The 24,992-nt window shown below is 34.2% G+C and overlaps 2 protein-coding genes across 6 annotated transcripts; both read right to left on the minus strand.

Moving 5' to 3' along the window:
* Nucleotides 1-1,197: 1,197 nt before the first annotated feature.
* LOC140804036 (structural maintenance of chromosomes protein 1-like) lies at nt 1,198-13,053 on the minus strand. Its single transcript, XM_073159903.1, is given in 19 exon segments — nt 1,198-1,486; nt 1,574-1,801; nt 1,893-2,171; nt 2,820-3,199; nt 3,353-3,462; nt 4,054-4,223; nt 5,879-6,087; nt 6,157-6,246; nt 7,815-7,954; nt 8,025-8,132; nt 8,211-8,318; nt 9,055-9,181; nt 9,651-9,921; nt 10,015-10,281; nt 10,405-10,643; nt 11,507-11,740; nt 11,981-12,217; nt 12,545-12,622; nt 12,624-13,053. Coding segments are annotated over 19 exon segments (3,681 nt in total). The 5' UTR covers nt 12,984-13,053; the 3' UTR covers nt 1,198-1,440.
* Nucleotides 13,054-20,807: 7,754 nt separating this feature from the next.
* LOC140804037 (probable myosin-binding protein 4) lies at nt 20,808-24,655 on the minus strand. Of its 5 annotated transcripts, none has more exons than XM_073159908.1 (4): nt 24,445-24,595; nt 22,879-24,123; nt 21,437-22,746; nt 20,808-21,171 (listed from the first exon to the last, which is right to left on the minus strand). In XM_073159908.1, the coding sequence occupies exons 2-3, from the start codon at nt 24,026-24,028 to the stop codon at nt 21,476-21,478; spliced, it is 2,421 nt and encodes an 806-aa protein (XP_073016009.1). In that variant the 5' UTR covers nt 24,029-24,123; nt 24,445-24,595; the 3' UTR covers nt 20,808-21,171; nt 21,437-21,475. The 5 variants fall into 5 exon arrangements, with proteins under 5 accessions (XP_073016009.1, XP_073016008.1, XP_073016007.1 ...); XM_073159907.1 differs by having other exon boundaries at nt 20,808-21,220; XM_073159906.1 differs by lacking the exon at nt 24,445-24,595 and adding an exon at nt 24,637-24,655 and having other exon boundaries at nt 20,808-22,746.
* Nucleotides 24,656-24,992: the final 337 nt, after the last annotated feature.

Below are 24,992 nucleotides of genomic sequence, written 5' to 3' on the forward strand. Positions count from 1 at the left end.
ATGAATAAATAGATAGAACATGGAAAATAAAGGCTAAAGTGTTTCATGAGGCAGATCGGAGTCTTTTCTTTTCTGTTATTATTATTGTTCAACAATCAATAAATTGTTCAACTGAATATATATATTATTTAAAAATAATAATTCTTTTCGTTAGAAATTAAAATATTATACTTTGGTAATAGGGGCCGACCCAATTTTGTATCATAATATGCCGTCTTATGCACAGTGACAACACCACCGCAATCTTTGATCCATCATTTGTTTTCTGTTCATTGTATGCGCACAACATATATATATATATATATATATATATATATATATATATATATATATATATCTTCACGCTGGTATGATATTGTCAACTTTGGGTCTTTAACTCTCATGGTTTTGCTTTTGGAACCACCCAAAAAGCCTCATATCAATGGATATATCATTCCATCTTTTATAACTCATGATATTTCTCTAGATCTTCTAATGTGGGACTTTGGTTACGTCCCAACAATCCTCCCCTCAAACGAAGTTCCACTATTATTTTCATAGATCCGTCTCACAAAATATGACCCATAAAATCGTCTCACATAAGTTTTTGTCATTTATATATTTATATTATTCCACATTTTGCTTCATATTGAGATTCACCAGTTCTTAAAATTTTAATTTAATATAATATTCTTTCATGATAAAAATGATTCTTGAAAAAAAAAATTTAATTCCACAAATGCAATGCATTATATGTTTATACGGTTTGAAATATTTATTCCATATTGCATCTCTTCGAACCAAATATTCCAAATATATATGCATATAAAACTCATCTCCTTATACATGAGATGAAAGAATCTATTATAATTAAATTTCAAATTCGAAATATCGTTTCAAATATAACTTTTCTTCTTAATTGAAATGCATTATAATCCTCTGATAGATGTTGAAAGTAACTTAACTTTAATGGTAAATCAATTAGAAGTTATTAATTTAATAAAAAATAATAATCCTCAAGATACAAAGTTGGACATTAATGCCATATAGCTAATTATTATAAATTAAATCAATAAAACCATTATAATCGGTTAATTTAGAGACTGAGAAAAGAAAAAAAAAAATAATTATAATTATAATAATAACTGATAAGTATGAAGCACGTAATTCCTCTTTTGAGCATGAGCTAGGCTGTCTAACTATACATCTTTTAAAAAATTAAAAATAAAAACCCTTCAAACTTCCATTAATAAGATCAAAGTCAGGGAAATAAAAATAACATGAAGTCATCAAAGTATTAACGCACCTGAAACTAGATTCTATGACACTACAGACCCTGAACCTGTATATTCTAATATTCCTGAGTAACATATCTTAATACATACTTTTGGGATCGTTATAAACATCAGAAACAAGCTTCAGGCCAACATGGCACGAGCCTGGAGTGAGTTGAATCACTCACTATTCATGGTATTTTGTCAAATCAAACGTCAACGTCCGCGAGCATCTGCAGCAAATACACACCAATATTTGTTCTCTTGTGACTCAAATATGAAACAGACGAAAAAAATGCAAGAGAGTAAGGATTGTTTACCCTCTATCAGAGTCTCTGTAAACACCAACCAAAGCTTCGGCTTTATCGTAAAAATTATCCTTGAGTGAGATCACGATGCTCTGAAATCCGGTACCAAGTTCCACATCTACATCTAGCCTTGCTCCTCCACATGATTTTGACCGAATAAAGCTAGCAACTTTGGCCACATTTAGATTGTCTAATGCAGCATCCACTTCATCTAATATGAAGAATGGTGAAGGTCTAAAACTGAAAAATCCCAGGATATAAAAACAATCAGTTGGTAAGAGTGAGTGGGAATTCCTTCAAAGAGATCACTAATGCATGGTATTGTAAATACCTATGGATTGAGAAGAGTAGGGCAAGTGCTGCTACAGTTTTCTCACCACCAGATAGCTGTGACATGTCACGATACCGCTTGGTTGGTGGCATAGCACTGTACTTGATGCCATATAAATATGGCTCATCCGGGTTCTCCAAGTTCAAATACGCGGTTCCACCCACTGCATGGGTACTGCTTGCCCCGCCCACTGAGTGTGTATTGCTTTTTGTGAGTTCGTTGTATATTTTGTCGATGTTACCAGATATATGATCAAAGGCTTTCATAAACAAGTCATGCCTAAATTGAACATAAAGTTAGCAGCACGAAACAAGTTGGGACAAACAGATAGTCTCTGTGCCATACAGAAGCACGAATAACACAAGTGTGATGCTAATGGTAAGCTGCTCAGGATAAACTGAAGGTTGTGCATGACAACATCAAGTTGAAGCATAAACCAAAACGTTCAGAAGCAAAAGTATGGTAGTAGGACAGAATGCACATATAGATCACAGATAAAACTGAGAATAAACCAAAAGGACCTTATTCTTATAATAGGCATGCATATAACATATATAACAAACACTTGGTCTTTTAATTTACACTCGCGGTACAATTCCCTTTCAAAACAAGATATATTAGAAACATGACTCCAGCACAATTTAGCATACCATTTCTACCAAGATTAGTTTTGCTGCCTCGAAATCATGTGCTTGGCTTAATATTGAGACTCAGAGTAAACAGGCTTTGAAGGTTTTATACAAGATTTACAGGAAGTCCTTACCTCATTAAACAGTTGCCACAAATTTTTCACCACATCCAATATCATTATTTTGTGCAGTAAGGTCGATATAGGTCTTTTAGGTATTATAATTCTACCGATGCATAGGTTTCGAAGGATAACCTTCCACGACATAGTAAGAAATTTTTTAACAATTAATAAAGCACCTCGTCTGCTTAACTCGGTTGAATTCAGCAGTTATTTTGTTCTGCTCATCTCTGGCAGCTTCCCATTCTTTGGATGCAGCTCTTTCCTTTGCCAACACAGCCTCATATTGGTCGAGTGCCTTCAAATTCGGAGCTGTTCTTTCGATTTCAGACATCAAAGAAGTTATTTTTTGAGTAAATTCAATTTCAATTTTGTCCCTTTCAGATGGTTTTGACTTTTGCAGAAGAGACCTATTCAGTAAACTGAAGTCAAAAACTGGCCCCGGTGTTGATGATCCGGTATCCATAGGGTCATCCACTGTTGGAATATCTATTTGTTCTAGCTCACACTTCTCTAATATCTCTTGCTTCTGCAAATTCAACTGCTCAATTAGAGCCTCCTGCAATTTCATAAGCATATAAAATTTACGTAAATTCTTTTGCTACATTAAGTAATCTAAACTTGAAGGCAGTAAAAGAATGATGTTTAAAAAGCTAATATCTGGAAGCTCATAAATGATGTTTCTCAAGGATAGCAATAGATCATCGCAAACCTTGGACTTAATTTGACGATTGTGCTTGCTAATATTTGTAGTGGCTGCAGAGATCTTTTTCTTCCATTCCTGGATATCCTTTTCACAGTCTTCAGATTTTGACTTCCACGCTGGAGAGGATAGATGGTAAATTAGAGTTTTCATGTAAAATTCAAAATTTTTAATGGTCCAAAAGTAGGGGACCTCAAAACCGGAACTTAGATCACGAGAATACAATAGTGACAAGATGAAAACCAGATCTAGCATTATCATGAATTCCAAATCGCAAATATCTAATTAGCCTCTAGCAAAAGCAAATCCAGGATGTTTCTTAAGCATGCGAGGGATAAATAAAAAATGAAAGACAAGATAATAGTAATTCATCTGTGCTTCTGAACAGACAACTATTTATTTTATAGTTGTTTAATAGCTTTTTAAGTGCATGTTGGCATTTATATGATGAAAATCACATTAGAGATATAGATTCTAAAAATTATTCCTTTGAATGCCTCACTTCAATAAAGCATGAACCATGCCTTTCACCTAGGCTCTACTATGCTTATGTGCCTTACGATTTAATATCTATCAATCCGTCGTTTCATCAAAAAAGCATACATAAATTCCTATTGAGATCAATGGTATGTGGCTAGAATTTCACATGCTTAAGGGACTGGCACTTAGGATTTTAGCCCAAGAAAAAAGGGAAAAAGACACTTAAGTACCTTGTACTTCTTCCTTTAAATTCTCGATCTCCGAATTTGCAGTCTCAGTTGCTGATTTCAAATCATTCTGACCTTTCTCTACCTCTTTCAAAGAATTTTTCAAGTCAGATATTGTTGATTCCAGTTTGGCAATTCGTGAACCCACATCTCGTTTCATTTCATACTCCAATCTAGCCAAATGGGTTGAGATTAATACACTGTACTTCATTCAGTGCAAAAGGAGACCACAATAATACTGAGGTCTACCTTCACAAACAATACCAAAACCAAGAGTTGAAGTTTCTTATCAGAAGAAATTGGCCAGTCATGGAGAAAAAGGGATAAAGTTGTGGGTCCTGTCCTTGACATTAAATGCAAATAAGACCACATTAATACTTAGCTCTACCTTCACAAACAATACCAAAACCAAGTGTTTAGATTGTGCTTGGATTGATACATTTGGGAACATGGATTTCAAATCCATTGACATCAAATTCTTTGACTTGCTTATATGTACAAAATTTGAGTGAATTTCAAGTTAAGCAATTTTAATAGAAATTGTGGTCAATTTCAAATATACTCACAATGAGTTTCATTCGAAATCCATCAATCCAAGTACAACCTCAATTTCTTAGAAAAAATCGGTCGGTCATGGAGAAAAATGGTTAAAATTTTATGTCTTCACTTTGCAGCTGGATAATATGTTAAAGAATATATCTGGAAGTTGAAATAACTCAGCACACATGTACCATAAGATGCCAGCTCGATTGATCCATGATACTTGTTATTATAAGTTTGAAATGCAGCCAGCTATGTAGAAACTTTAATAAAACTTTATGGTCCTGAAATTTTCAGCTTTGCTCATACTTACATGGACATATCTGGAAGACAATATCCAAGAGCACAGTTTAACATAAGATAGTAGCTTGATTGCACCTAGGGCTGCAAACGAACCGAACATGTTCGCGAGTTTTTCGAGCCGGCTCGATAAATATTCGATTCGTATTCGAACTTATCGAATTTGAGCCGAACTCGAACACGTTCGAACTTTTTTTCGAGCCGAACTCGAGCCCAAATTATTTTGTTCGATAACTCGCGAATAGTTCGCGAGCCTTAATATTTTATTAATATAATATAATTATATATATATATATATATATATATATATATATATATATATACATTTCGAATATTTCGAGCATTTCGAGCTTTCAAACCTTAATATTCGAGCAATAATTCGAATAGTTCACGAATATATTCGAATATTCGAGCCGAACTCGAACTCGAACTTCATTTCGAGCCGAGCTCGAGCCCAAATATTTGAAATTATCGAACTTCGAATCGAGAGCTCGAACTCGAATATACCTATTTCGAGCCGAATTCGAGCCTGACTTTTTTACTATTATTCGGCTCGATTCGGTTCGTTTGCACCCCTAATTGCACCTATGATACTTGTTTTAAAAAACCGTTTTCAATCAAAATTACCCTAAAAGTGACTGCAGCTTTGCTACATATTAGTTGTCTGTCAATTAAAAAGATTCTTAGAAGCATCGTAGCTAGTCATGCTGTACCAAATTGCATCTAAAGAGAGACGATGAAATTCATATAAAAGTGACTATTAAACAAGCAGATAATTGTTCAGTCATGAATCTTAAGAACAAGTTCAATAAATGCTTCAACAGTGCCTGAAATATTTTTTTATGAATGCAAATTAACACGTGGAAGCCTTAGAGGGATTACCAAAAAAGCCACTCAAGCAGTATTAAAATAAGCATTCCAAAATCCAAATAGATATGCCGAAACAACTATCTCAAAGACCTGATAAATAAGCTACTAGAATACATACTGGTACTTTAGCTTTGAATGCTGGTTATGCAAGCTGAGCTTCTCTGCAGCCATCTGATCAACAGCCTTTAGTTGATTTTCTTCATATTCTCGAATGTTTTTCACACCGACAGACTCACTGAATCTCTTGTAGATTCGGTCAACTATATCATTGATCCTCTTTTCCAATGATGTTATCTTTGATGTCCTTGTGCTAATAGCATTTTCCAACTACAAAGGCCAAACCCATTTTTAGGTATTTTTAACCAGAAATAGGAATATTATGGAACCAAAGAAAACCTTTTGAAATTCAGGTGTGACGCGACCAATTTCATCTTCTATATTGCTCTTCTCCACCTTCATTTTTGTAAGCTTGTCCTCTATGCTTTTCTAAAAAAAGAATCAAATTACATTACAATGTGATGACATCTGAAAACCAACACAGTACATGCCACCGCTTTCAAACTAATCAATACTGCATTAAAAAAATTAACATGGATACGCATCTTAGGTTATCTATGGAAGGCTACAGGAGACATTTTGTATTAGATGTCCATCTGCATCTGATTAGATAATTACGTTCAACAAGCACAAATTCATAAAAACTCGTCAACAAATCAGCTACAATTGAGAATTAAATTCATTAACATCGGTAGAGTAGCTATGATTGAGAATTGATTTAAATTAGTTAGGAAAGTTAAATCCCTGGATTATGGAGAGAATAAATTAGTTTCCAGATTATACAGGAATACTTGGGTTCGCTTATCTCAATTTAGATTGTAATTGTTTCCTCTGCAAACAAGTAATTCAATAAAAGGATAGAATATTACTTCATTTTTTTCTTATGCTCGTTGCTTCATAGTACCAAGCCCAGGGCCTGATTAAAATTACGGCCACCATGGTTGGCGCTGGTTTTGCCACTTCGAAATCCAGCTGCAGCATGGGTAGGAGTGTCTCACATCTGACTATTTCTTTTTCACAAAATTCCCTCCATGTTATGATTCACCAATTTCATGGGCAAAATTATCTTGCATGGTCTCAATCAATGCACTTGGTGATTGATGACAAAGGCAAATGGGGATACTTGAATGGCGAAGTGAAGCTGCCTGCCACTAACAATCCAAAACATTGACAGTGGCAGTTGGAAAACTTGATGGTCACTGCCAAGCTGATCTATTCAACGGATCCATTGTGGGGAAACCTTTTATGTTCTCGTCGACAACTCGAGATGCTTTGGAGGCTGGTTTAGAAATTTAGTCAGCTTTGGAAAGTTATTGTCAATTGTTTGTACTTAACACTTGAATGAGGAGGTTCCAGCAAGGTGATCGAGAGGTGACGGTTGATTGTATTAAACAGTTGGGTGTTTGACAAAAACTAGAGTCAAGATGAAAATTAGGTAAGTGTCAATGATGAGATAACTCTTATTTCAAGTTAGCGCCCTAGACAGGAAAGACAGCTTCACAAAAACATTGAGGGGGAGTGTCAGCAAATAAGATGACGGAGAATTAATTTGTACAGTTGCTTCAAAATTCAATTAAATACAACAAAGGATTTTCAACACAATGTATTTAGGCAAAAACAATATTAACATAATGCGCCAAGTATCCTCTTTAATATCCAACCATTTTCCTTCCAAATGAAAATGCTATAATCTAATCTTCAACTCAACCAAAACAAGCACAAAACAGATGAAGCATCCTGAAATCTCGTGCATTCCCAGCATCATTAAACAAAAGAAATTATTAGAACCAGACTGAAACAACCTTGAAATAGGATTGCCAGGTTTGTCCAGTTTCTTATGTCACCGAAACTTTTTGTTCAGTTTGTGATTACACTATTGTCCACTGGTCCATAGCATAAAGAGAATATGATGCATACAAAAGGGGATTAATCGCTAAACCATTTGGATGTTTATGATCTTTTTCCCGGTAAGAAGATTTACAGAGGGGAAGGCAAACCTTCTCGATTTCTGCATACTGAATTTTTTTCTCAAGTCCACTGATTTTGCCAGATGCTTCAGACTCCTTGAGCTGCATTTCTCTTATTGATCCAAGCTTTTCAGATTCGGATTCAAGATCTTCTTTCTTCTTCTTAAGTCCTGCAATGCACAATAACATCAGCAGAAAAGTAACCAAACTGATATGGTGTGGAATAAAAACTTCAAAGACCTTCAATTTTTTTGTCATCCCATTTGTGTGAACGTGCCTCCATTCCACCGCTTGTGCCCCCAGTCATGGTTCCGGATTTGGTCAGTAAGGTCCCATCAGTAGTCACAACTGTGACCCAAGAAAAAGGAGAGAGAAATAGCATCGGTCAGTTTAGCAACTCTAGGAAAAAATACAGCACTCTTATACCTTTGAACCTCTGCCCGCTCCAGCTCAGATCTTTAGCTTCACGAAGATCATCACAAACTAAGGTATTTCCAACAGCAAATAAAATAGCTTTTTCCAGCACAGGATCAAATCTGTGTCTGTCAAGGAAAGGACCTACAATAGCATTGCTGAAAAGGACTCAACCTCCTACAGAATACTTGAATTATAAATAACCAAGAATTCTCAAGTATATAATATCAATGAATGGACAGATTTAGGGAGGGTAAGTTCTACACATGGGGGCAGAAATTAGAATCAAAGTTGTGGCAGCAAACTCCAAAACTGAAAATTTATCACCAACAAGGCAGCTAATTTCACACAACCAGACAAAGGCATAATTTATGCAACATCCCTGCAAGATTCACCAGAAAGACTTTACATATGCCTCAGATTTATTCACATAACAGGTATTAAACAGGAGAGCAATGAAACTTAAAAATCAAATTTTCACGAGCAACAATCATTTCAATTTTAGAACCTTCTGGCCTCTGGCAAACAGGAAACTTGGATAATACAAAAGACATTATTTCAGATAAGACAATGAGATGTAAACATATAAAGATAACCTAAAGCAGGTGTCTGACAAGAAATGGTTCGCATTTATACAGTTACAAAATACAAATTCTTGAGAACCATAGGTGAAGAAAAATGCAGAATTCTTGACATAAACAATGCATGTGACAATTTCCTGCTACTTTGATACGAGAACTAAAGAATGTGAGATTCAATTCGATATGTAATCATAATCAGGCAGATAATAACTAAGATTTCCATGTACATGCACGTGATAATTCATATGATTGATCTGCACACTTCAACCAAGGATATTGTATGACATCAAAGACCAACTTAGCTGTTCCTCCTAAGGTGCGCAACCTCTCAATAACTGGCTTCACACGCACCGATTGAAGAGGTATGAATGTTAGTGGAGGAAGCCTTTGTTCTTTTAAATACTGCAAACAATAAAGCCTGCTAGTCATAATCGAGTAGCATTTAAATGTTGAAATATGATAACAAACACAAACACAAACACAAACAAATACAAAATCATCAGCTCATTAAATTTTGTGAAACAATTCATAATGGATTTTTTTTTATTAGTCGAAAAACAAATAGACAATAAAGGGTTCCTGTCACAAATTGAATAGGCCAGTTAGTCAGTTACACACTGCAAATAACTAGTAACCCAACTAAATAATGTGGGATTTGGAAAGCAAGAAAAGCTGAGGCTCGACTTTGACGAGTAGTTACAGGTTTTCAAGGTTTTCAAGAAAATCGAACCAGTAACAACAATTAACACTAGAACTTTACATTTCAATTTTGACTGGACCAAAATATTATTCAACCTGCAAGAATGATTTTCCATGGACTGGTGATGAGTACAAAAGAGTAATAGTTTTAAAGTAATCATATATATGATACCTTTATACATTCCTTCCCAGTGTGTTCGTCCTCCACTACCACAGCATCCATAAATCTGCCCATAGCAACAGTAACAGCAAGGTTATACTTCTTCTGTGTCGGCCGGCAGAGATCAGTCATGCGACCATGAACACCAGGAAAGAGGCGATTTAGAGTTTCAACCGACTGAGACATCCTGGCATCCCTCTCATTTTCATGTCTATCAGCCTTTAGTTCCCGCAGTTGATTATCTAGATCACTAATTTTTGCCTTCAGCATTTCATACTTGCGCCTATAACATTTATTTATCCAAATGTATGAGAATTATCACCCCGCTGGTATTTTAGTACAACTGGCAAATATTAGTGACAGAACTTAACCAAACCTGGATTCCACAAGCTTGTCTTTCATTTCACGTTGTTCCTTACGCACTCTTGTTAGCTCATCCTTGTGCTTTCCAACTGCATCGAGAATTTTTTTGAGTCTAGTTTGCATTTGTTTCTCTTGTGACTCCAGCTCCTGCTTTCGACTGTCCAACTGCAGAATATTTTCTTCCAAATTATTCCGGGCTTCGATATCAGCATTTTGCTGCCGGTCTAAAACCTCCTTCTCATCTTTTAATTTAGCAGTTTTCATCCCAGCCTCCTCTTTACTGCAACATAATCGCTATTAATCAACAGTTTAGCTAACAATATTGGCTACATTATAACATGCATCCGCAACTAGAAAGCAGATAGCAATTCAAATTTAAGAACACTGAAAAGTAATTACTCACATCTGGTGATATGTCTCCATTTGACTGTCAAGTAACTGAAGCTTTCCACCAGCATCCTGGCCTTTTTTCCTCAACTCCTCGAGTTGCTTAGTCACATCACTTAAGTCGTTCCGAATTTTCTCTACCTCCTCTGTATGTCTCCTTTTTTCTTCTTTTTTCTTACTAAGCTCTTTATTTGTACTTTTAATTTTTGATGTTATACGCAAAATCGCCTCCTTCAATCTTACAAGCTCAGGTTGCTGTGGCATCAAAACCAATTACTAAGTAATCACAATACTGTGAATAACAGAGCGTGTATGATATTTATGACAGGATAACTGTAACTCAAGCAGTATGTAAAATCAAGAGAGAATGGTTTACAAAATCTTGCTTATTTCTAGAACCTTTTAATTGAATAGCAGCAAACCATCGAACAACTTGGCAGTGCTGAGCGTTGGTGTGATCTGAATTCACAATGAATTAAACTCTGATACTAGTTTAATATAAACCATTTTAAATCCAAAAGTCAATTTCTTTCATTTCTTGCCGGAAAACGGATTGATGTCACTGCAAGAACGAGTTTCTGTTGACAAAACCCTACTTTATTTCTGGGGAGGAGGGAAAAAAGAAAGAAAGACAATTCAAAATGTTTATGAAATCTCATAAAGAAACATGTTCTGTCATATTGAAATAAATAAAATTGATTCTATAATCATGTTCCTATGCAATCCGAACGAAATTTAAGAGATCGTAAATTTATTTTCCTTTTCTAGTCGTTAAAGTTAAACTATTTTCTTACATGTACATCTTCTTTCTTCCATATGAAAATGTCCTTGTAAGGATTAAAACATATATACCGATTAAACCACTAGAATACGAGGTAAATGAGCATTCACCCAACTTTCGATTACGCCGAAGTTGGTTAATGAGACATCAAAGATGTTCATGAATTTAGAGAACAGAGATATAAAAATTGCACACTCGGATACAAAGAAACATCAAATCCATATATTATCCAGGAAACTTTAGCCAACAATTATCAACAGAGTAGAGATCATAGAGCTAATTCAATCACTTTTAGATGAGCACCAAAAAATGTACATGATCATCAAAATTAACTCACGCTCTTATCGATTTTACTCCGTTTCTCTGTGATCCTCCTCTCACGCTGTGCAATATCTTTCAAGTATCCAATCTGCTCTTTCTTCTTCTTGCTTGCTTCAGCCTCATAATTACCGAGTTCATCCACAATTTCTTTGCGGACATTTTCCTCAACATCCAGGTCCTCATTTGCATTTTCAGTATCTTTTTGTATGTTCAAAAGTTGCCAAAGAAAATGTTCCTGCTTCAAAGATTTCTGCAGAGATGAAAGGGGAACAAAACAAATGTTAATCGAAAGAACAAGAACCTATTTCACACTGTAACATCACAGTTAAGGAGCCTCAATAAAGCTTGATGTGTGCGGGTTATGGTGAATTGGTGATTATAAAGTTGACGATGTTAAAATGTTCCATCACTAATAGCTCAAATGTAAAACTTCAATGTATGTAAATTAAAAGACACAGATCAGCTTATAAAGAGATTTTGTTATTCATACCAGTTGATCTTGCAATTTGATATGTTTTTCAGCTTCCTCTTTTTGCAGCTTCTTCTGCTTTTTCTCTGCAGCAATAGTTTTCTTCTTTTGATGGGCAAGCACTGCCTTTTCATCAACTTCGGCTTTGTGTTGCTCCAGCTCCTCATATTGTCTCTTGTATTCTTCAGAACCAGAAATTTGCTCCAGGAGTGCTGTCAGCTCTTTAGGATTTTTTGAAGCTATAGACTCCACGTCTCCCTGCATAATAATTAGACCACATAATTTACAAAGAGCATAAACAACTGCAAGACTCAAATAGATTTAAAGATTTATCCCTAACATTTTCTGCCTGTCTATATCGCTTTGCTAGTCAGTGTAGAGGCTATAGATTCTTAGGAATATGCAATAACAGCTCTATAAACTTATACGGGTGAAGAATATGCATATATACACGCGCGCGCATGCATATATACAAATATGTATTTATGTAATGTGCTAAATATTATATCTTCATTCTACACACGCAACACTAAATCGGCTAACTAACTCCTGAAATTCATACCGTCGTATAAAAAATGTAATCACCTGAAAAACAAGAAAATTCCGCGCTTTGACTAGAATGCCAAGGGACCTCAACTTCGCATTATACTCGTCCCAATTCACCTACGCGATCCCCTACCCTATACTCACTGCCACCGGCAGTGGTAATTGACCGCGTGAATTGAATTTCCGACCCCTCAGGAAGCTGGTACACCAGCATGACATGCGCCTTACGGCCTCTTCGCTCCTTCTCGCGGTCGTCGAAAGCGTAAATGAGGTCTCTCAACTGGGCCCCACGCAGCTGTCCAGTCCGCACACCAAGGACGAAGCTTATCGCATCCATCAAATTAGATTTCCCGGCTCCGTTGGGGCCAATAATGGCCGTGAAATCGTAGAACGGGCCGATGACTTGGTGGCCCTTGTAGGATTTGAAGTTCTCCAGCTCCAGCCGGAGGATCTTCCCGGAGGCGGGCCGGGATGGCATTTTGAGGATTGTAGCAGAAAGCTAAGCTCTAAAGAAGGAACAACCTTTATAGCAAGTGTGATTCGTGAACCGTTAAGTTGGGTTATCTAAATTTAAGAGATTGACATCAAATTAACTGCAAATCAAATCATGATGAAGTTATGGAGAGTTATGGTTGGGCTTTCATGTAACGTGGAAGAGGTCATGCAAGGAAGAGTAGGTCCTATTGTGCCGCTCTTTATCGATATTTATAATAAAAAATAATACTCTTATTTTTTACGAATGACTCAAATAAGAGATTATCCATAAGATCGTCTCACACAAATTTTTGCTCAAAAAGAAAAGGTGCTTAAAGAGAAGAGGCTAACGAAGTTTTTGTTTTTTTAAGACCCAACATAAAAAATAAATAAAAAGTTTAGGATTTGAAGGAAAAAAATATATAAGTGGAATCGAACCCAGGTCTGTACAGTGGCGGGGTACCATATAATTAAACACCTTTGGTATGATTAGCAATTAATCTTGCATAATTAATTATATAGAAGGAAATATATCTAAATGACTAAATCACAGTATTAATCTTTTTATTAAACGTCTAATTACAATGCTTACGAGGATAATGCAAATCTAATTTGATTAAAGTACCAACGAATTTATAATTTAGTTCGCTAACTTGAAATATGTATTTAAGAGGCTCGTAATGTAAGAATTATGATTAGAGTTATATTATCATGTCAAATTATCTAATACTTTCGGGTCGACTACTGCTCTTGTTTATAGAAATAGAAAATTAGAACCAAGTTCAAAACCGGATTTGAAGCTATGGATTAACATATTACAAAGATTTTACATAGATGACTTAATTTTTATCAGTTATATTTAACATCTATTTTTATATCTTATTTTATATAAGAAACATAAATGGATAATATTTTGTTAAATATGAAATTATTAATTCATTAACTCATATGATCAGCCAACCAATTATTCCAATTTTAAACGGTCTCAAAACTAATATAGTCGATTTAGGAACTCTTTTCCTGCAATCAAGAGTTCTGAATGTATTTGTGTATGATGTTTTTATTCATGTATGTTTCGTTGAATCAATTATAGTTATGCAAGAATGTTTTTTTATATCAATTTAGTCTTTTTCGTCAAAATCATGTAATAAACGACTAATATATTTGTTAGAATTTATAACTACGTTGTCAAATACACGTGAATATCTCGCGTTTTTTTTAAAATCATGTATTTACAAAAATTTAATAATATAATTGATTATTTAATTACATTATTTTGGAGTCGACTAAAATTGATTTAGAAAAGCATAATTATAAGATTATAATTATCAACGAAAACATATATCACTAAAAATAGCATACACAAATACATTTGCATGCATTTACCATAATTTATCTACCTAACTGTACGGGGCTTCTTGAGTAATTTGGGCCTTGTGTTGGTGGGTTGGGCTGCCAAACAAACTGGGATTTCGCTTCGTCTCGTTTCAAAACATTTGAATCAAAATTTGACTAAATTTTTATCCATTGTCTTATACTTAGGATTATACATGTCAAAACGGGCTGACAGGGCGGGCCAACCCACAACCCGCCGCAACCCGCCATTAGGCAGGGCGGGGCGGGCCAGCCCGCCATTTTGGCGGGCCTCTAAATGGCTAACCCAGACCAACCCACCTTGGGCCGCGGGTTAGGCGGGCCAAACCGCTTATTATTTTTAAAAAAAAATAATAATAAACAGTATTAAAATAAACATAGAAGAAAAATATATTTCAGTCAAATAATTTCATGAAAATCTTAAAAACATTGAAATAAGACATTGAAAGCATACAGCAATCAACATAATCCATATAAAAATAAAATGCTATGCTAATTCACACAAGATTTCATCATACAAATGTACTAAAAATTAACTCATCTAATATCACCAACCGTAAATAAAATGAAACTTTTAAATGTGAATTCCAAATATTTTTTAGTATACACTTTCTCCAGTTTCTTAAGGATTTGTCCTCACAAGAAAACAAAAATTAACGATCTTAAGGGTTTGTCTGCACAAGGCACCTAGCTCTTACCATTCACATTTTCTTAAAAACTGAGAAACTTTGGAAGATAACAGAAAGTCGAGAAAACAGACGGTTGTAAATTTCAAAAAATATTATGTGTTTAAAAATACACATAATTACTTTATTTACTATATTATTTCTATAATTCTGGATTATTTCGAGTTAAACATAAAAAAAAGGGAGGAGACTGGAGAGTATAACATTTTCCAAAAAAAAAAAAAATAGAAGCATAAAAATTTTACCAGAGTGATTGAAGTTAGGCACATGAGAAAAAATAAAGAAGAAATAAGAATTTTTATATAAAACTTAAAAATATAAATTTCTACTCTAATTTGGCGGGCTAGCCCGCAACCCAAACGGGCTCAACCCGTTTGGCCCGCCTCCAAACGGGCTTCTATTTTATCAACCCAACCCGCTCAATTTTTATGGCGGGGCGGGCCGACCCGACGGACCTGACCCAATTTGACAAGCCTACTTAGGATTGTCTGTTTGCTATTTATATAATTTATTCAATTTTAAAAGGTTGCCATATCATAAAACTAGGTGTTTCTCAAGATCATGATTAAACAAATTAAAGAGGACCATAAATTTTTTTTAAAACAAATTAAACCGAAATTAAATTTGTAATTAACCCGAAATTAATGATCGACTCTGTGTCATTTTTAAAGTTTATAATGAGATGAAATGTCAACTGCAATATGAATCACACTTTGTCAGCTTTCTTGTCCAATACGGTTGACTTCAATACTTGAGCTTTGTGTGAGTCTTGAGACAGACTCCACCTTTTTCTATTGTCGCGATACACAGTCAACGCATTCATATTTAACATGTTATTACATTTACTGCAAGATAGATATATATATATATATATATATATATATATATATATATATATATATATATATATATATATATATATATAATACATTTTATATATGTTGTAAGTTACTGAATTAAGAGCATAAATTAATCGATAACATGAAAAAGGGCAAAACACGCAAATTATTTTTTGGTTTTGGTAATCAAATCAACATACAAGTAAGGTGGTATTTGTAAATGCTTAAAAACGATTACTTATTTTCCTTCGCAAAGTTTTGGAAATTTGTAAAGCAAAAGTTCATAATTATTTTTTTAATCATTCGCAAACGCTCCATAAACGCTCAAAATTTCTCGTCGACTAACATGGTTTGCTGGTTATGTTTAAACCGTAGTTTACTCGGTGTATATCGAAGAGTGGTGGTTGAAAGTTCTCATGTCATCAAAAAATTAAGCACCCGTTCCAAATTCTTATCGTATATATATTATTGTTGTCGTGGATTTGTACGTATTTTATTAATTAGTAAAAAAAATTGGGAAAAAAATGTCCTACACCAAAGACAAATAAACTTGAAATATAATATGTGATAATCTAAAAAATGTAATTTTTGTTACTTTCAGCATATATTATGTATAGATTGTTAAAATTTGAAACATAAACTTTTTTTTTCATGATAAATTTTCAACACCAATAGTCCCCGGTCAATTTCTGAACACGTAATCCCATAGGTTGCAAAAATATATAAGATACGGGTCAATTAAATTTATATATATATATATATATATATATATATATATATATATATATATATATATATATATTGTTTTCCTGTTAATTTTTATTTTGAATATAATATTTATAGGAAATTTGATAAAATATTGTTTTATGTGTCACATTTTCAAACTTTAGTATTTGATGTATAATTTAAATTTTCAACTCCAATAAAATAATTATTGTTCAAATATTTGCCAATTCCATATATATATATATTTCACCATTCAATTACGTGTATAATATGCTTGAAAATTTGGCGTTTACCATATATTATGTGTTGTCCAAAAATAATTATTTAAGTTTGAATTAATATTTTTCAAAATTTTATATAAATAACAGTCAAAGATAAATGATGATGCCTAACAATTTGTAAACAAATTACAACCAAAAGACAATTTATATTTTCTAAATAATTTTTTCTTGTGCTTAAAAATAAAAAATTCGTCTTGGCGCTAATTGGATTTTAATAATATAATTACTCGAGAATAGTTCTCATGATTGTAGCCAACTTGGTTTCTTTCGTATTCTAGTTTTGTTTTTTACAGAGTGCAATGTCCGCACGATATTGTCGGTGTTCATTAAAAAAACAAAAACAAAAACAAAGACGAAACAAGTTATTGCATTAGTTCAAATTTGATAAGTTACATAATCAAAATATTATTTACTAAGTGTTTACAAGAACTTTTTTACTTATCTTGAAATGATTTTTCAAAAAGTTATAAAGAAATTGGTGAGAAGTAAAAGTAGATAGTGATAGAAATAAAAATTCAAAACTATAACAAATTAAAAGTTTGAGTTTTTGGAAGAAAAAAAAAATGTTTCCAAGCTTAATTTTTGTTAAAATAACAAAAGTATCCTCATCATATATAACGCGTATCTCTTCTAATTATTTAAATTTTTGTACTCATACCAACGACAATGTACTAAGTATGTCTCTTGTGACACGGTCTCACGAATCTTTATCTGTGAGACGGATCAACCCTACCGATATTCACAATAAAAAGTAATATACTTAGCATAAAAAATAAATTTCTTTCATGAATGACCCAAATAAGAGATATGTCTCATAAAATACGACCCGTGAGACCGTCTCACACAAGTTTTTACCCAATGTATTTATATAATTATTGTTATATTTTGTATCAAAATCAATCTACATATTGTTTATGATATGGATGCTTCAAATTTTACATAAGATTAATAAAATTTTTTTTGCATAAATAGACAAAATATGGTAAAAAAAAATTGAAAATTAAAATTATAAAAAATGCGAAATATTTTAAAAAATTAATGATAGCAATTGTGTAATATATAAGTTTTTAAGCATAAAAATGTCAAATTATAATTTAAAAAAATTAACAAAAAACAAAAAAAAAATCACAATCTTGGTACTAACTTTTAGTTAAAAATTACAGAAATGGAAGTAAAAACAATTCTTCACAAACATCATAAACACTTCCACCTAACTAAATATCCCCACACTCCCATAAGCCAAATTACATAAAAACTATAATGTAACTTTATTATTATCCACTTTTCTTGTGTTTGAAATGAGTCATTCAAAAATCCGCGGTCATCCTCAGCTTAAATGAGACCCTTTCAAGTTTCTCTGAGTATTTCCCATTCAACGGTCAAACAAATATGCTTTCCATCAAATATTATAATAACGTCGTAGATTAAAATTTCAAAGTTACAACACTATATATACTGCACAACCACCACACACCATAAAATTAACACTAATTTAGATATATTATATCATCTCAGAGTATCAGCCCGGCTTTATTTATTTGTACTTTCAAAAGATTAAGATGAGGGTTTCTGCAAAAATTATCTTGTTTATGATGGGATTAATCTTCGTACTCAGCATGAAATCACACGAAGCTGCCCGAATTCTTGGCGAGGAACAGGAGAAATGGATCATTAAGGGACAAAATCTTTTACCACACTCCTTGGAGCGCCGCCATCTAGCTCGAACACCGTCGCCTAATGGCTGCACATGGATACCCGGAGAAAACGGCCCACCATGCAAGGCGTCGATCAGTGGTCAAAACTTTGCCGGCAGAGTAGCATGCTGCTCCACCTCCGCCACGGGCAAACGATGCTTATCCTAGGCAAAATATGATGCAGTTTGGTGTGGCTAAGGAGAGTAAATGAGCCCGAAATCTTTGACAACAGAAGGAATAAACTGAGATCATGAACATATATATATTTGGCAATTAATATTTCACACTGACTTGCGATAATATTGTATTTTTACTATATTTTTTGTTTTTTATTTTTGTTTGGTGCAAGAACGTAACCAAACTTTTTTAACCCTTTTTTCATTCTTTTGTTTTATGTTTAAGGAAAGGGAAATGACATTTCTTTGAGTTTTTGAGCATATTTAAATTAACCTTGAATTTGTTGGCATTTTTTTCAATGTCCCATTTTGTATATCATGTGGCGAAAAGTGGAAAAAAATTCTCGAGCAACTTTACTTGTTACTTAAAATTAACTGATTGTCACGTATAGCAAATTGTAATTATTTTTCTAACATGGTCATATATATAAATTTGTTATACCCATAAGAATCATACATGTGACAATCATTTGTCAATCGAAAAAAAAAAACTCTATCGCATGCCAAACAATTCAGAATCTTGAATATATATATATATAGAAAAGACGTTATGAAAGGCCAAATCTATCTTGTATTCGGTAAAAATATGAAACATATCTCATGCAACATAATCATTCATTATATATATCATATTAAATAGGACCGCTATATATTATATTATAGAATGAATTAATAAAATTCATCAAATAATGTAGCATTCTTAAATTTAATAAAAACTTGTAATATACAAGGTAGGATATTTGCATTTATTATTATATTTTTTTAAAAAAAAACTAAATTAAAGAGGATCGTTGTTGGAGCTTTGAAGACAGATTGAAATGTTCAAAATTCAGTTCAGGCTGAGATTTGTCTGAAGAAAGACAAATGTTCTATTAACAGAAAAAAAAAACAGTCAATAAAAGGAAAAATTCGGTCCATATTATTTAGTTTCCTTACTTGGTTAGCGGAACAAGTTTACTGCATTTGCATCAAATCTCACACGTCTGATTTGGTTTGAATCCATGCAAGAAAACCAACACAAAAAAATTAAATAGTAATCAGCGGTCAATATTATCTCATAGGACATTTCATGAAATTCATTCCCAGCTCCTTACTTGGAAAAGTTCACGCTTGTTAAATTAGACCCATTCAAGTTTTTATAATTCCCGTTCAACATTTGATTAAATTAAACTTGCTTCCATAAACTATTACGGTAATGTGGAAAATAATAAGATTCAAAGTCTCCGGCCACTACTATATATACACGACAAGCACACCATAATATATATTAACATCCATTTACACTGTATTCATTAATTTTGTTTGTAGAAAAATTAAGATGATGGTTACTGCAAAAAGAATCTTATTTATAATGGGATTGATCTTCCTACTCTGCATGACATCGTACGAAGCTGCTCGAATTCTTGTTGAAGAAGATCTGAATGGACAAAATCTTACATTGCAATCCTTGGAGGGCCGGCGTCTAGGTCGAACACCGTCGCCTAACGGCTGCACATGGATACCCAGGGGCCCACCATGCAGACTCGATCGGTGAACAGAAGTCCTGGGAGACTAGCTAGTCGCTGCTCTGTATCCGCCGTGGGTAATAAATGATGTTTGTCCGGATCAGAACATGACTATATATGTGACAAATAGTTTACATTGAATTCCAAGAATATTGTAATTTTTTTGTTATCTTGTTTGGTTCAGGAACAGTGTTTTACCCTTCTTTAGTTTATCTAGGAGCAAATTACGTATTTCTTCCTAGCTATAAGTTAGCTTTTTTCCTCATTTGATCTTGTAAATCATCATAGCTCCATCTTAGTCGTTTTCGTTTTCACTCATAATATAAATCTAACCAAAACTTATACAGAGTTAGAAGAGGGTTTGGCCAAGAGGTCGGATCCAACAAAGTTAGATCCTCTGTTGGATCTGACCTCTTGGCCGTTCATGTTAGTACGAGGGTAAACCAACTTTTATCCTCATGAGTCATGAAGGAGTACATCTTGTTAAAAATATGGTTGTCTTGTCTGTACAAAGAAAAATTTCAAGTATTTTGAGCTAAAACTCCAGTTGATTCTTACACCTTTGTATAAAATAAAAAGCATATCAGAACTAGTATCTGCACTATAACCAACAAGACATACACATTTATGCACATGGAAGGGATTGCTAAATTAAAAAGAACTAAAAATCAACTCCCGAACTATGCTCATTTCCAATCCAAAAGAACAAAAAAAATCAATCAAGAAAATGGAATCAAAGATACAGAGAATTTGATTCTTTATGTTTCATCCCTTCAAGCACTCTTTCTTCCTCTTCTGGAAAAACTACACATGGCGCAAACCCGAATATCGTAAATCACAGTCACATCAGGCAGACACCTAAGATTCATCTTCACCACCGTCTCCATGTTTGGATTATGTGGATTGCTCCCCTCCCCTCCGTTACTCTGTTTTCATCCCATGTATTCAAGATTTTGAAAACTGGAAAGTACAAAAAGATCCGTGTAATTTATATCTCAATATCCCTGTCATTTACAGCTACGCCATTTTGCAGTGTTTCGCAGAATATGCAGAACGATTTTGAGTAGAATGCAGCTCATTCAAGAACACATTTTTCATGGAGTAACAATAATTTTCCAAATCATGGCATTGGAATCTATAAGATCCAAAAAACAGTCATGGCTAGGAAGATGTTACTCTGCAAATGAGAGAGATGCAGGCTCAGAGGATTAAAAGTCATCTTTTATTATGGGATTCAACTTTTCTCAACTCTCGTAGCTGATGAGATATTTCCTGAATTAGATTCAATCCATCCTTTCCATTATGAAGCAAGTCAGACACGTGCTTGAGGAAATCTTGGTCAGTCTCAAGTGCATCCAACCTCTGGTGAAGTTCTGCAATTTCCTTCTCAAAAGCAGAAGGACCATTTTCTAACGGTTTCTCTCTTTTCCCTGAAACAAAATTAATTTCCCTGTCATGATCTGGGTTCCCATTTGAAGGATACACATTCTTTTGCTCAAATGAACCATTATCTTCATTTTCTTGACTTATTGGCGTCTCTCCAGTACGATGAATATTCCCAACCTCGTTTTTCATCTTTTCATCATTCTGAGCTTGATGGATCTTCTTCTCCAACTTCTTCAAACATCGCAAGATGTAGAGTTTTTCATCCGCAAATTTCGAGGCTGGATCATCCATGGCTGGGTTACATGTTCCATTGGTTTTTTTAATATTATAAGATCTCGAATCACTAGAAGCGCCAGTATTATTTTCTTTATCGGCTCCTAATGATTCATCACCAAAGTTGTTTCTGTAGAATTCTAACTCTGCTTCCAAGTCCTGCAATTCCTTCTCCTTTTCAGCAATAACATCATTGGCTCTTTCCAGTGCCTCCACATCATACTCTGCTTGTTCCTCCATCATTCTTAAGTATTGCAATGCCTCCATGTGAAGCGACGCTTTCTCCTCCTGTAGTCTCGTAATCATGGCCATGGTTTCATTTGCTGCAACTGCAGCAGCGTTTCTTTCTTCCTCTAGTTCCTTGTATAAAGAATCCATGTAGACTTTATCCTGCTCAACCTGTTGTTTTAGTCGATCAAGCATGCTTTTACCTTCAATATCGGCATCACCTGTTCCCTCCAAATATTCGTATAGGCTGGTCTCATTTGCCTGATAAGAGGAATCCTCGGGTTTTCTAAATTCAATGTGTTCATTATGAGCTCTAGGACTTTTATCTTTCGAAAACAAGCCTGCATCAGATGTAGAATCTTGTGGCAGGGAATTTGTATCTTCTTCTTCGTTTTTAGCAGAGTCACGAGCTTTGATTGGCTCAACTGGTAGTAATCTTGACAATTCTCTGTTTTCCATTATCTGCGTAGAAGTATCTGTCATATTCTTTTTATTTGACTCTGATGAATGAGCATCTTCTGAAGAAATTCCTGCAACGGCTTCTATATGATTCACCGTAGATGTAGTTCCTTTTTCCCTTCTTCCCTCGTCATTTAATTCTGCAAAGTCAAATTCAGCTTGTTAAATCAATCACAAATGCTATAACGATCATGTTTGTTATCTCCCGACTCCTTTCTTGCACAGATAGATGATATGTATGCTTGTAAAATACGTTAAGATTGAGAGCTTACGCTTCTTGAGAAATGACGAGGTCTTATAAGTCTCTTCAGGCAAATCTAAAGAACCTTTCCCAACACCAAGTGGTTGGGAACTGTTGTCTAATGAAGCTAGCTCCGGTGTCACAAATGTGCTTGGTTTATTATAAGCTTCTGCCCAGTTGAGCTCTCTAAGCTCGTGCTCTATGAACGTGTCTACTGATAAAGAACTGAAAGTCTTATCATCACTCAAATCAAGCAGATTTGGTAGATCAAGAACCGAAGGTTTCACTTTCTCATCCTGTGTTATAGGTGGACTTTTTAAGCTAGATTGAACATTATAGTCTGGTTTACTTTCAATTTTACAGCGGCAACTCGCATTTCCTTCTTCATCATCCTCCGAGAATAGGACCTCGGACTCGGAATCAGAGGAGATTTTCAGCTTCGTATAACCCACATGAGACAGCGTATCAAAACTATTTCCTAAAGCAGAATGGTGTGCCATCGGCCCTGAGAATTTCTCTCTCAACCTCTTCAAACTATCCCTACGACTAAAACGACTCCGGCCTGGCACACGAGGCAAAGGAGGCTTCAGATTGGCTTTAGAAGCCCCAAGACTAACTGGAGAAAGCCCGAGTAATCTTTCAGCATTAGATTTAGCTCTCCATATCTTGTTGCAGCAAGAACACGTCCTACGCCCCGAAGAACCAAATCGTATATTCTTATTCAGCATTAAGTTTTGGAGAATGGATCGTTCTACATCAACCCACAGCTTACCAACTAACAACCTATATGATTCAGAATTCGATTTATGCTGCATAATAATTGGCATAAAACATTCTTCACACATTCCATTAACATCGGCAAGATTATTGTGTATAGAACAAGGCACTAGAGATGACATCTCTTCTCTGTGGCTTCTGCATAATAAACTCCAATAGTTTTCTGGTTTCTTTTTCCCGGAAACAAGATCGAGCCTCGAGCATAACGGGCAAGGAGTTTTGATCTCACAGTATTGAGCAAATTTTGTGAGCAAATACGAAAACGCCGCGTCCACAAATAGCAAAAATATCAAAAACCATTCACAAACTGCGGATGACAATAGAGTCATGAATCCAGGGGATTTCCCCTTTTTCACAGATAGAACCTCAGCAGCCATTAATTGCAAGAGTATGATCCCCAACATTCACATAATCAAATCCCAAATTGCTTCTCACTCTTCCTTAACTTAGAAAATATTAAAGACCCTTCCACAGGAAACCATCAAACATTGACAGCAATCTGTGGCATTAAAAACAAAGAAAACAAATAGATAAAACAGCAATCAGAAAGCAAACAAATCAATTAGATGCAAACCATAAAAACTTTTGGTCTCAGGCCAAATCAAGAAAATTGCAACCCATTCAAAGAACACTCAAACCATGATTCATACATTCACAAAAAGATTCAGGATCCCGATTTCAATAAAAAAGAAAAAGAACCCTCAATTTTGATCTACCAATCATGTAAAAACCCATTTATTGAATCAAACAAACATCAACAAAAACGCAAATTGCAAACGTGAATAACAACGATAATCTGAATCACGAGATGCGTAGATACCAGTGTTTGTTGATGCAAGAGTGAGGAAGGTAAAAGAGAGAGAAGCATGAAAAGGAGATGAAAATGGGTGTGATTACTAATTACAATAATCTTTCATGAAAATGATTATGCAACCATTAATTATGCAAGAAAAATGATTTTTTTTAAGGAAAAAAATACAAAAGTGGGATCGTTGTCCCGGAAATAACTGACCGGTGAAACCAACCGAATTTCAGATTCCGCGGGCTCTGACCTGGTACAGCAAATAATCCTTGTCTACGTCATCCTATATTTCCACAGTTTTCATTTCAGTTAAAATTTTATTCACTTACAAAATATAAAAATTAAGATATTATCTTTGCAAACCATGTATATAATATAATTGCATTATTTTTATAAAAATAATAATAAAAACTATAACAAAAATTTATGTATCAACTCGATCTATTAATACATCATTTGTACATCGTTAGCTAGTAAACTGTGAACCATGCACTTTATTTAATGCCCATTAATTGGTCATATTTGATAAATTCTAAAACTTTATAATAACAATTAATATTGACATC

This window comes from Primulina eburnea, chromosome 10, assembly GCF_022965805.1.
Source record: "Primulina eburnea isolate SZY01 chromosome 10, ASM2296580v1, whole genome shotgun sequence".
In the NCBI taxonomy this organism is placed as follows: Eukaryota; Viridiplantae; Streptophyta; class Magnoliopsida; order Lamiales; family Gesneriaceae; genus Primulina; species Primulina eburnea.